General features: G+C 37.3%; 1 protein-coding gene across 1 annotated transcript in view; it reads left to right on the forward strand.

The window, feature by feature from the left end:
* Nucleotides 1-2,809: 2,809 nt before the first annotated feature.
* Nucleotides 2,810-13,318, forward strand: part of Sntg1 (syntrophin gamma 1) — a 401,178-nt gene continuing 390,669 nt past the window's right edge. The window contains exons 1-2 of the mRNA XM_052175391.1: nt 2,810-2,824; nt 11,970-12,104. Of these exons, the coding sequence (XP_052031351.1) occupies nt 2,810-2,824; nt 11,970-12,104 (150 nt within the window). The remainder of the gene's footprint in view (nt 2,825-11,969; nt 12,105-13,318) is intronic.

Genomic DNA, 13,318 nt, shown 5'->3' on the forward strand with positions numbered 1-13,318 from the left:
TTCTTTTTTTTTTCAGAATAAACCAATTTTTTTTTAACTCACAATAACAATATAGTTAGTTCTAGGTCAAACACTTGCCCAGTAACCAACATTACAAGCCTCAGTAAACACCTATAGTTAGATCTCTTTCATGGTCATTCCAAAGCAATGTAGCTGTTAGAAATAAGGGGCCACACTTATTCTATCAATTACACAGAACCAATTTTACATCTCTTCAGCTTGAATTTCTTGATCAGATTAAACCATTTGCAATTCTTCACTGCTGCAGTACCTTGCTGAAGCCCTCACAGAGCTTGACAGCACTCTGGTTCTGAGCACACTCCAGGAACTTCTTGATCTCTAGAGAGCAAGGTCCAAAAGACTCCTGGTTCTGTAGCTGGGCTCCCAGAGGCTCCCAGCTAAGTGAGCTGGGATAAGTGATATCAGGCTTTGCAAGCTCAGCATTATCAACTCCACTAAAGCCCAGAGTGTTGATATGACCCAGGGTGTGCCCAACTGCAGAGCCCACAGCCACAACAGCTGCAGTGGAAGCCATCTGGGCCAACAGGTCTGGCTTTCAAATTCTGCATTTTGATTGGTTGTGCTTTAATGTAGCGATTTCAATCTGATACAAAGGGAAATTTCCTTGACAAAGTGTGAAAAGCACACTTACTTGTGTATATAAGGACAAATGGTTATAGATTGTTTTTTAGAGATTATGCTGGTTTGATAAATTAGTAATAACTGGTTTATTCTCCTTTAATAATCATGATCTAGCTAACACCTAGTAGTCAGCTAGATTTTCAGTCCCAGTCATGACACTTCCTTTGTTTTGAGTAGGTGATCATTCTTATTAGAGAGATATTGGTTACTGCCAAAGAATTTGTCCTCTTACCATACCAGTAGGACTGTTGTCTTATGCTGGTCATTGATGTCTTTCATACATATCATTGCTGGGTAGCACTGTTGGTTGTCTCCTTCATTTACAAACTTGCATGGTGCTTCTGGTACCATAAAGGTAGTTCTTATGAAGTGGCATTTAGGTCTTCTTCCTTGCTGGTTCCATTTAGACATCCTCTGTGGGCTCTCAAATACCAATCACTTGCTAGTCTTCTGTATCTATAGTCTTTTGCATAATCACTATAGTCTTCTGTAGGGCCAGATCAATAATTTTTGTAGGAAGGAGAAGAAATGCAGGCCAAAAGAACAGAAATTATTTGTTTTAATTGTAGAAGAATGTCTTTTCAACCTAAAGAAAAAGGTGCCTATTGTGATATAAAAAGCATACATAATTCCAGATACACAAAAATAGAAAATTTACATAAGACATAATAATAAAGACACTAAATATACAGAACAAAAATATTAAAATCCACATGAGAAATGAAACCATTAACTAGAATAACAAGCCTATTAGAGAAAAACCCTGATATTTTAATGGAGACTCTAAAAGAAGATGTACATATTTTGAGAAACTGAAGATGGCCAGTCATGGCTATGATACTCAGCAAAATCATTGATTACATTTGACAGAAAAAGAAAAACATCCCACAATAAAAATCAATGTAAGCAACTTTTATCTACTAATCCAGTTTTCTGTATAGAAGACATTAGAAGGACAATTTCAGTCTGAAGAGTTAACTATATGCAACAAAACACAAGAAAAAATAATCTTAGAACAATCAATCAAAAGGAGAAAAAACCCACACCATAAAAACAAATAACTGGCATCAAAACTGTTTAATTATATCTCTTTACTGAATATTAAAAATCTCAATTACTTAATAAAAAGACACAGATTAACACACTGGATTAGGAATACATGAAATATAATCTACGTCTGACACTGCTCCTGTGGGCGTAGAAGAAAATCAGATACTGCTATTCTGCTAAGGAATATAGCAATAAAATGACTCCTAATGACATGTCGCAATACTCATAAACCAGTGCCTTACTCAGCCATCATTTGAAAAGCATCTTCTTGCAGAATCTGCCTGTTGCCATTCTTCTTGGTTGACTTCCAGAATTTGAAGGTAGACCTTGTTCCTGAAAAAGCAACATTGTTTTAGAACCAGAGTTGGACTCATCCAGCTGGAATGAATCTCAATGTCTTCTCCATGAGAGCTGTATTGAGAACTCTGTGAGAATATGTCCTCAATATTGAAACGTGCTATGTATGCTGCCAAGGGAGAAGAGTAATTGGAAGTCCTGCCCAGCTATAATGCCAGTGACAACAATGATTATTGGCCCAGAAAGATATCTCTAATGGTGTAATGAAAAACTGCTTATTTTGGAGATAATCAACATCTGTCTAATTGGATATAAATCTTGCTTGATGGAAAGAAATTTACACTTTGTATCTAGCCAACTACTTATGGCTGGGGTAGTCATAAGTGCTAAATATCTACTAAAGTAAGTTTTTAAAACTAATTTAATTTCTAACTATATTTTAAATACTTCTTCTTATGTCCACGAATATATGATATATGTAGCTTTTACTCCTCATTACAAAAAAAGGAGTTGCAAAAAAAAAAAAACTGAATAAACAAACAAAACCCTCAAAGATACTTTTTACAATATAAAACCACAACTGGTTAAAATACAGAGAATATGGGCTTTCCAATCCCATTCAATATATCTATATGCAACAAAACTCACACAAGGGGTGCCAGTAAGCAGCATCCTTCACATCAGAGGGCATGGAGGGGTGTTGCTTACTGGCTTTATCCCCATCGCTTGCTCAGCATCGTTTCTGAGAGGACCCAGGACCACCAGACCAGGAATGAACAACCTACTATGAACTAGGCCTCATCAATCAGTAATTAAGACAATGCCTTACAGACAGGTTTGGTGAAGGCATTTTCTCAATTGAAATTCCTACTTTTCACATAACTCTAGTTCATGTGTTTTATTGACTTAAAATGAGTCACATAACATATTGATCTAGTAATACTTTATGTTTTTTCATTGTTGTTGCTATATATTTTTTACTAATTATTTTATTTATTTACATTCCAAATATTGTCCCCCTTCCTGGTCCCCACTCCATGAGTTCTTCATTCCATAACCCCCCACTTTGCTTCTTAGAGGGTTCTCTCCCACCCATCCATTCTCACCTCACCCCACTAGCATCCCCCCTTCCCTGGGGTATCAAGTTTCTACAGGATTAAGTGCATCCTTTCCCACTGAGACCAGAGAAGGCAGTCCTCTGCTACATATGTAGCAGGAGCCATGGACAGGCCTGTGTATGTTCTTTGGTTGATGGTTTAGACACTGGGAGCTATGAGGGTTCTGGGTTAGTTGACACTGTTGTTCTTTCTATGGGGTTGCAATCCCATTCAGGCCTTCAGTTCCTTCAGTCTTTCCCTTAATTTCTGTATTTTTATGTGTTTTTTGGTGTTTGTGTGTGTGTGTACATATGTATGTATGTGTGTATGTATGCATGTCAATGTCTGCATATATTTTTTTCTTTTTTTAATTCTTTTTTTTTTCACTTTGTTTTCTGAAGAGAGGGAGAGAAATAAAAGTATGGAGGTGTAGAGTTGGACAGCTAGGGAGAAGGGAAGGATCTGGAAGGAGATGAGATAGGGGAGACTATAATCAGATTACTTGGAGTGATAGAAATTCTTTTCAGTAAAAATAGTATGGTGTAATTATCCAGAATACGTTCCTCACTCAATGGAAAAATGAAAGAGGTTTGTGAACCAATGGCAAAGAAAAATCAATCTATATCAAATGCATATATAATTTAAGGTGTTTCTAGCAGCCTATTTCTATGTCACTTTGTGAGACTTCAGTGAGGAATTGTTTCTAACCTATAACAGGAACATTTTGCACAATATACACTATCTCATCACACAAAGCCAATGCAAACTGACTGAAAGAATTAGCTCACATTCAAGCCTATGATACATTATAAATTCCGGCGTTTTTACTGTACATACAAAGTTTTTTTCTCCTACAGAAATATGAATGCTTCATTTTAGGAAACAAGACTTTTTAATATTCTATAGTACCATCCCATAGTCTATAACACTAACACACCTTTGGGTTGTGTGTTAGGATGGTTGATTTTGCAAACTACTATTTGATTTTCTGACTACAATTTGAAAATATATTGAGTGAATTTCGGCTTGAGATTAGAACAACATTTCTAATAGTTTTCAAAATGTCTATAATGTTCAGTCCTTTTTTCCTGTGGAGTTCTGAGGAATGGTTGTTATGAAAGATCAGCAAACCCCAGAAAACCATTCAAGATACCTTTTGTTTAAATTCAAGATATTCAGCTGAGATTTAATGCCTTGTGTAAAAATACACACATCCATCTGATTACCATGTTCTCCAAAAAGAATGACTTTGTAAATAGCAATATTAAGTGTTAAAAGTATTTGTGTAAATAGTATAGAACATTTTAAGGAACTAGACTTCATCTAATGTCCATGGATATCTTATTCCAATATCAACCCTGGCACTATTATTTAATAATAATATTATTTATAATTAAATATTATTTAATAATTATTAAATAATATTTATTTAATAATTATTTAAATAAATATTTACATAATTTAATATTATTTAAGTACACATTGTCCTTAAATAAGATAAATATATACCATGGTGTTTTACCCATTAAACAAAGTAATTATTAAGGAAAGGTAACACCTTTGATGTAGACATTGTTCCAGTTGACTTCTTGATTCACACTAAGAGTCATGAAAATAGATATACACCCAGAGGCCAGCTAGGAAGAGGCAGCTTGCACTGGTGAGTTCGGCCCTGCAGAGCAGAGGATCCAGTCCAGAGGCCACTGGCAAGAGCCTCCAGGTGTCTGCCTCTGGATCGGGAACAGCCTTGGCCACAGCGTGCCACCTCCAAGCAGTGCAGGAAGCCAAATATACACCCAGCAGCCAGCTAGGAAGAGGCAGCCTGCACAGGTGAGTCCGGCCCTGCAGAGCGGAGGATCTGCCTGCACAGCCTGCATCCAGAGCTAATGGGGCCACAGAGGTGCATACCCAAATACAACTACAAGAGAGTGGGTCTCGGCTGTCATCTTTGCTTCTGTGACTGTGCAACAGATTGGTAGGCAGGTTCCACCAGAGTAGAGGATCACTTGGGACACATCACACCAGGACTCCACCTGCATCCAGGAACTCTGCAGCACCAAAGCAATTTGTGCCAGGAGAAAGCAGCTCACCCAAGGTTGCTGAGATAGGCCTACAGGCACACACACAGGAGTGGCAAGCTTCTGCCAGTGACAGCAGGCCCAATTAACACCAGAGATAACCTGATGGCAAAAGGCAAATGTGGGGATGTTGCCAACAGAAATCAAGGCAATATGGCACCATCCGAACCCAATTCTCCCACAGCAGCAAGTCCTCAATACCCCAACACACCAGGAAAACAAGATTTGGATTTAAAATCACAGGTCATGATGCTGATGAGGGCATCATGAAGGGCTTCAAGAAGGACATAAATGACTCCCTTAAAGAAATACAAGAGAACACATGTAAACAGCAAGAAGCCCTTGAAGAACTAAGAGAAAACACAACAAAACAGGTGAAGGAATTAAGCAAAGCCATCCAGGGTCTAAAGAAGGAGGTAGAAACAATAACGAAATCACAAAGGGAGACAACTCAGGACATAGAAAGCCTAGAAAAGAAGTCAGGAGTCATGGATCCAAGCATCAACAACAGAATACAAGAGATGGAAGAGAGAGTTTCAGATGCAGAAGATACCATAGAAAGCATTGATACAATAGTCAAAGAAAATGAAAAATGCAAAAGGCTCCTGACCCAAAATATCCAGGAAATCCAGGACAAAATGAGAAGACCAAACCTAAGGATTATAGGCATAGAAGAGAGTGAAGATCTCCAACTGAAAGGGCTAGTAAATGCGTTCAACAAAATTATAGAAGAAAACTTCCCTAACCATAGAAAGAAATGTCCATGGTCATACAAGAAGCCTACAGAACTCCAAATAGATCTGACCAGAAAAGAAATTCATCCCCTCATATAATAATTAAAACACCAAATGTACTAAACGCAGAAAGGGTATTAAAAACAGTAAGGGGAAAATGGTCAAGTAACATATAAAGGTAGACCTATTAGAATTACACCGGATTTCTCACCAGAGATTATGAAAGCCAGAAGAGACTGGGCAGACGCCATGCAGACCCTAAGGGAACACAAATGCCAACCCAAACTGCTATATCCAGCAAATCTCACAATTACCATAAATGGAGAAACCAAGGTATTCCATTACAAAAACAAATATACACAGTATTTTTCCACAAATCTAGCCTTTCAAAGGATAATGAATGGAAAACACCAACAAAGGGAGGGAAACTACCCACAAGAAAAAAGCAAGAAAGTAATCTTTCAACAAACCCAAAAGAAGATAACCACACAAACATAAAAAAAAATACATCAAAAACAGCAGGAAGCAACAATCACTATTCCTTAATATCTCTTAACATCAATGGACTCAATTCCCCAATAAAATGACATCGACTAACAGACTGGGTTTGTAAACAAGACCCAACATTTTGCTGCATACAGAAAACACATCTCAGTGTCAAAGACAAACACTACCTAAGAGTAAAAGGCTGGAAAACAGTTCTCCAAGCAAATGATTCCCGGAAACAAGTTGGAGTAGCCATTCTAATATCAGATAAAATAGAGTTTCAACCAAAAGTTATCAAAAGATATACAGAAGGCCACTTTATACTCATCAAAGGATAAATCTACCAGGAAGAACTCTCAATTTTGAACATCTGTGCCCCAAATACAAGGGCACCTGCATTAATAATAGAAACCTTACTAAAGCTTAAAGCATACTTTGCACCCCACACAATAATTGTGGGGGACTTAAACACCGCACTCTCTCCAATGGACAGATCAGGGAAACTCAAACTAAACAGAGTCACAGTGAAACTAACAGAAGTTTTGGACCAAATGGTTTTAATAGATATCTATAGAACATTTCTTCCTAAATCAAATGGATATACCTTCTTCTCAGCACCTCATGGTACTTTCTCCAAAATTGACCATATAATTGGTCACAAAACAGACCTCAACAGATATAAGATGTGGAACTAATTGCATGTCTCCTTCAGGTCACTATGGAATAAGAGTCATCTTCAATAGCAATAAAACCAACAAAAAGCCCACATACACATGGAAGCTTAATAATTCTCTACTCAATCATACCTTGATCAAGGAATAAATAAGCAAAGAAATCAAAGACTTTTTAGAACTTAATGAAAATGAAGGCACAACATACCCAAATTATGGGACACAATGAAAGCAGTGCTACGAGGTAAACTCATAGCTCTGAGTACCTACAAAAAGAAGCTAGAGAAAGCATACACTAGCAGATTAACAGAACACCTGAAAGCTTTACAACAAAAAGAAGCTAATACACCCAAGAAGGGTAGAAGGCAGGAAATCATGAAACTCAAGGCTGAAATCAACCAAGTTGAAACACAAAGAACTATACAAAGAATCAACAAAAGTAGGAGCTGGTTCTTTGAGAAAATCAACAAGATGATTTTCCAGTCCTTTAGCCAGACTAAGCAGAGGGCAGAGAGACAGTACCCAAATTAACAAAATCAGAAATGAAAAGGGTAATATAACAACAGAAACTGAGGAAATCCAAAAAATTATCATATCCTACTACAAAAGCCTATACTCAAGAAAACTGGAAAATCTGATGAAATGGACAATTTCCTAGACAAGATACAAATTACCAAAATTTAATCAGGATCAGGTAGACCACCTAAATGGACCCATAACCCCTAAAGAAATAGAAGTGGTCATTGACAATCTCGCAACCAAAAAAAGCACAGGCTTTAGTGCAGAATTCCATCAGACATTCAAAGGAAACCTAATGCCAATGCTCTTCAAACTATTCCACTAAATAGAAACAGAAGGAACATTACTCAACTCATTCTACGAAGCCACAATTTCGCTTATACCAAAACCACACAAAGATCTACCAAAAAAAGAGAACCTTAGACCAATTTCCCTTATGAATATCGGTGCAAAAATCCTCAATAAAATTCTTGCCAACCGAATCCAAGAACACATGAAAAACAATCATTCACCACGATCAAGTAGGCTTCATCCCAGAGATGCAGGGATGTTTCAATATACAGAATTCCATCAATGGAATCCACTACATAAACAAACTCAAAGAAAAAAACCACGTGGTCATTTCATTAGATGCTGAAAAATCATTTGATAAAATTCAGCATCCATTCATGTTAAAGGTTTTGGAAAGAACAGGAATTCAAGCCCATACCTAGACATAATAAAAGCAATATACAGCAAACCAGTAGTGAACATCAAGTGGAGAGAAACTTGAAGCAATCCCACTAAAATCAGGGACTAGACAAGGCTACCCTTTCTCTCCATATTTATTCAAATGCTACTTGAAGTTCTAGCTGGAGCAATTAGACAACACAAGGAGGTCAAAGGGATACAAATTGGAAAGGAAGTAGTCTAACTATCACTATTTGCAGATGATATGATACTTAAGTTACCCAAAAAACTCCACCAGAGAACTCCTATAGCTGATAAACAACTTCAGCAAGGTGGTTAGTTATAAAATTAACTCAAGCAAATCAGTAGCCTTCCTATACTCAAAGGATAAACAGGCTGAGAAAGAAATTAGGGAAATGACACCCTTCACAATAGCCACAAACAACATAAAGTATCTTGGTGTGACTCTAACCAAACAAATGAAAGATCTGTATGACAGGAACTTCAAGTCTTTGAAGAAAGAAATTGAAGAAGACCTCAGAAGATGGAAAATCTTTCTTGCTCTTGGATTGGCAGGATTAATATAGTAAAAATAGCCATCTTGCCAAAAGCAATCTACAGATACAATGCAATCCCCATCAAAATCCCCACTCAATTCTTCATAGACTTAGAAAGAGCAATTCTCAAATTCATTTGGAATAACAAAAAACCCAGGATAGCTATAACTGTTCTCAACAGTAAAAGAACTTCTGGGGGAATCAGTATCCCCAACCTCTAGCAGTATTACAGAGCAATTGTGTTAAAAACTGCATGGTATTGGTATAGTGACAGGCAAGTAGATCAATGGAATAGAATTGAAGATCAGGAAATGAACCCACAGAATTATGGTCACTTGATCTTTGATAAAGGAGCGGAAAACATCCAGTGAAAAAAAGATAGCCTTTCAACAAATGGTGCTGGCTCAACTGGAGGTCAGCATGCAAAAGAATGCAAATTGATCCATTCTTATCTCCTTGTACTAAGCTCAAGTCCAAGTGGATCAAGAACCTCAACATAATAGAACTAAATAGAAACTAATAGAAAAGAAACTGGGGAAGACCTTTGAGGACATGGGCACAGGGGAAAATTTCCTCAACAGAATACTTATAGCTTTTGCACTAAGATCAAAAATTGACAAATGTGACCTCATAAAACTGCAATGTTTTTGTAAGGCAAAGGACATTGTCAAAAGGACAAAATGGCAACCAATAAATTGGGAAAAGATTTTTACCAACACTACATCCCACAGAGGGTTTATATCCAAAATATACAAAGAACTCAAGAAGGTAGACTACAGAGAGCCAAATATCCCCCTTAAAAAATGTGGTGCAGAGCTAAACAAAGAATTTTCACCTGAGGAATATCGAATGGCTGAGAAGCACCTAACGAAATGTTCAACATCCTTAGTCATTAGGGAAATGCAAATCAAAACAACCCTGAGATTTTACCACACACCAGTCAGAATGGCTAAGATCAAAAATTCAGGAGAAAATAAGTGCTGGCGATGATGTGGAGAAAGAGGAACACTCCTCCACTGTTGATGGGATTGCAAGCTGGTACTACCACTCCAGAAGTCAGTCTGGTGGTTCCTCAGAAAACTGGGAATGATACTTCCAGAGGACCCCGCTATATCACTCCTGGGCATATACCCAGAGGATTCCCTAGCATGTAATAAGGATATATGCTCCACTATGTTCATAGCAGCCCTGTTTATAATAGCCAGAAACTGGAAAGAACCCAGATGTCCCTCAGTGGAGGAATGGATATAGAAAATGTGGTATATATACAATAGAGTACTATTTAGCCATTAGAAACAATGAATTCATGAAAATCTTAATCAAATGGATACAACTGGAGAACATCATCCTAAGTGAGGTAGCCCAGTCTCAAAAGAACACTCATGGTATGCACTCACTGATAAATAGATATTAGCCTAGAATTTTGGAATACCCAAGACACAATGCACATATCAAATGATGCCCAAGAAAGAAAGAAGAAGAATGGAGCAGCCCCTGGTCCTTAAAAAGCTCAGTGCAGCAGTGTAGGGGAATATCAGAACAGTGAAGTCAGAAAGAAGGGTTGGATTGTGGAACATGGAGAGAAAAGAGGGCTTATGGGACTTTTTGGGAGGGGAGATCCAGGAAAGGGCAGATCACTTGAAATGTAAATAAAGAATATATCAAAGAAAAAAAGAGTTATGAAAATAAATTTAGAAGTTCTTGGTCTGTTTGCACAATTTCCAACCAAACTGTTTAAGCAAAAAGATGAACTTACAATAAGACTGTATGAATGTATTATAAAACCTGCTTTTAAAAATATCTGTTTGTTTATGTAGCTTGCAAAACTCTCATCTTCATTGTTTTTTATATGTAGAATTTAAGTTTTTTAAATTTTGGTGTGTGTGTGTGTGTATGCATGCAATTGTATGCATGCATGCATATGTGATCACAAGTAGAGGTGATAACATAGTGAAAACTTGTGGGAAATATTAAAAACCAATCCCACCAGTTCTCCCACCCCACCAGGCCACAAACCATGTCCCTGTGGGGTCCTGCTAAGTGTGTTGTTGCTGCCACCAAGCTATTCTTTCCCAGATAGCTCCCACAGCATCTCAGCTGTGTTCTCTTTCTGCCATCCACGGACCCACACTCCAGTAACCAAGTAAAGCAAAACTCTAAAAGCTTAATTAACCAATCAGATTTATATAGGTAATACTACAATTTACAGATGCCAGTATAGAATTTAAGAGCCAATTGTTAATGATAAAAGCTTTATCTCCATATTTCTAACCTTATAAAAACTTAGCTATCTGTGGCTAGGTAATGACGTCCAAAGATATCTTAGTTCTCTTCCTCCTCTCACCTCTGTCCTCCAAACTCCTTCTCCCTTTTTCTGTTCAATCACAGGCCTTCCACTGCCCTAATACGATTAGACATGGAAAATCCTACAACAGAAATCTTAAGTAAATCCTAAGCATTTAGTTTCAGTTTTGAATTTTATTTCAGAGACAGGAAGTGTCTTAATCCTCAGTGAGGAAAGAGTGAGGCATGAAGACAAGATTTGCAGGATTGTTCTTTCTTATCTTTCTTTGGAGTGACTAGAGTTGATTATACATATGGTACTATGTCTATGTCTGTGTCTGTGTCTGTGTCTGTGTCTGTGTCTGTGTCTGTGTCTGTGTCTGTGCCTATGCCTATGCCTATATCTATATGGAGAGAGAGAGAGAGAGAGAGAGAGAGAGAGAGAGAGAGAGAGAGAGAGAGAGAGAGAGAGAGAGAGAGAGAAGGAAAGAGAAGGAGAGGGAGAGGGAAAAGGAGAGGGAGAGAGACTCTATATGCCACAAACTCTAATACAAATCTTAAAGGGTTGAATTCTATACAAAGCAAAATGCATTACCTTTATACTTAAAATCTTAAACAAAAATTTCATCATTTATCAGTGTAATGCAGCATCTTTGATGCAGCCTGAGTCTCAGTTTGGTCTCTCTGGCATGGTCTCCATTATCTGAAACTATATTCCTTGAAGCGGTTATCCAGTCTTTAGTGTCTCTGTGAATTCACGTGTGAGTGGCTGAGAGCATTGCTCTTAGCTCACAAGTGTTATCTATCACATTTTGCTGTAAATAGTTTTGAGAATTATAACCTGTGAATTGAGCATTTTTCTCTTTCTTGCTTTTTTTATCTGAAGACGAAGACAGGGGTTTGCTTGCTACAAGATGGTAATCAAGAACCTTTTAAAGTCCGACTACACCTTGCCAGAGACCTGCTGATGCTACAGGAGCAGGATGTGCTGTGTGTGTCTGGTGAGCCTTTCTATTCTGGTGTAAGTAGCTCTTCCATTGGCATTATTTTGCTTCTGCTTTTTGATGATGAAAATTCTTGTTTATAGAAAACTCTGAACATAATTTCTTATTCTTGGAACCTAGTCAATGGTCCTGTGAATAATTTTTGTTCATAATGCTCAGTAAGCTTTGTCCTTGTTTGAAAACACTGATGTATGCCACAATACAACATAGTATAGAGAATTCTCACTGTATCTACTGAGTTCTTGCTGCCATACAACAGCAAGTGATAGCTGCATTTTTCTTATCATGAGAGAGTAAAGGTCTTATTAAGACAATACACTTTCATGAGTGGTATTGAAAGTGACTGTAGAAATCATCTCCCAGTGTACTTGAAGAAAGAGAACCAAATTCACTAAATTCAGTGTGAATTATTTTCCCCGAGATTGAATCTGAATGGATCTGTAGATATTCAGGAGAGAATTATACAAGAACAGTTAACAATGAACACTCACTGTTCTAACAGATGTATGATGGTCTATTGAATCCAGCCTCAGGGGGAAGAAACAGAATAAAAAAAAACAATCTTGTTTTATCAAACCAATTGGGAAGCATCTAAGTTGCATATCACACTATAAAAGACATCCTTAGGTGAAATCTTATTTCATTAGATAAAATTATTAATCATAAACAGTGCAAGTTCTACAGTTTATCATTCATTATATTCCATTACTGATGACACCATTACAACCTCATTGAAATATTTCCACTCAAGGGGGAAATACATAGAAAGCATGCAGCTTCTCAGCATTGAGATTTAATTTATGCGTTGCTGATAGACTTCTCTTGCAGAGTTAGGCGAACACTGCTGATTTAGAGTCATCATGCCTTTCCTTACTAACACCCTTTAGGAGTCACACAAGGTCTGAAATCAATACTCCTTTGCTAGCTTAAAATAAGGAACATTACAAAAACTGTTAACTATTGTTTTTTACATGCCATTTAAAATCATCCTAAATCATGGGCTCATTGTCAAGGCTGACTAAACTGTTATTGTGAGCTTCCTTATTAAGAGAGAAGCACTTGACTCCTTTCCTGTTGTTTTGTAGAGAAGATGTATGATTCACTTAACTCTGGAATAAAAATATCTTAGAAGTTGTAGATGATTGATTTTTTTTTATTATTCGATATAATTTATTTACATTTCAAATGATTTCCCCTCTTCTAGCCCCCCCACTCCCCGAAAGTCCCGCAA

This window comes from Apodemus sylvaticus, chromosome 3 (genome assembly GCF_947179515.1).
Source record: "Apodemus sylvaticus chromosome 3, mApoSyl1.1, whole genome shotgun sequence".
Classification (NCBI taxonomy): domain Eukaryota; kingdom Metazoa; phylum Chordata; class Mammalia; order Rodentia; family Muridae; genus Apodemus; species Apodemus sylvaticus.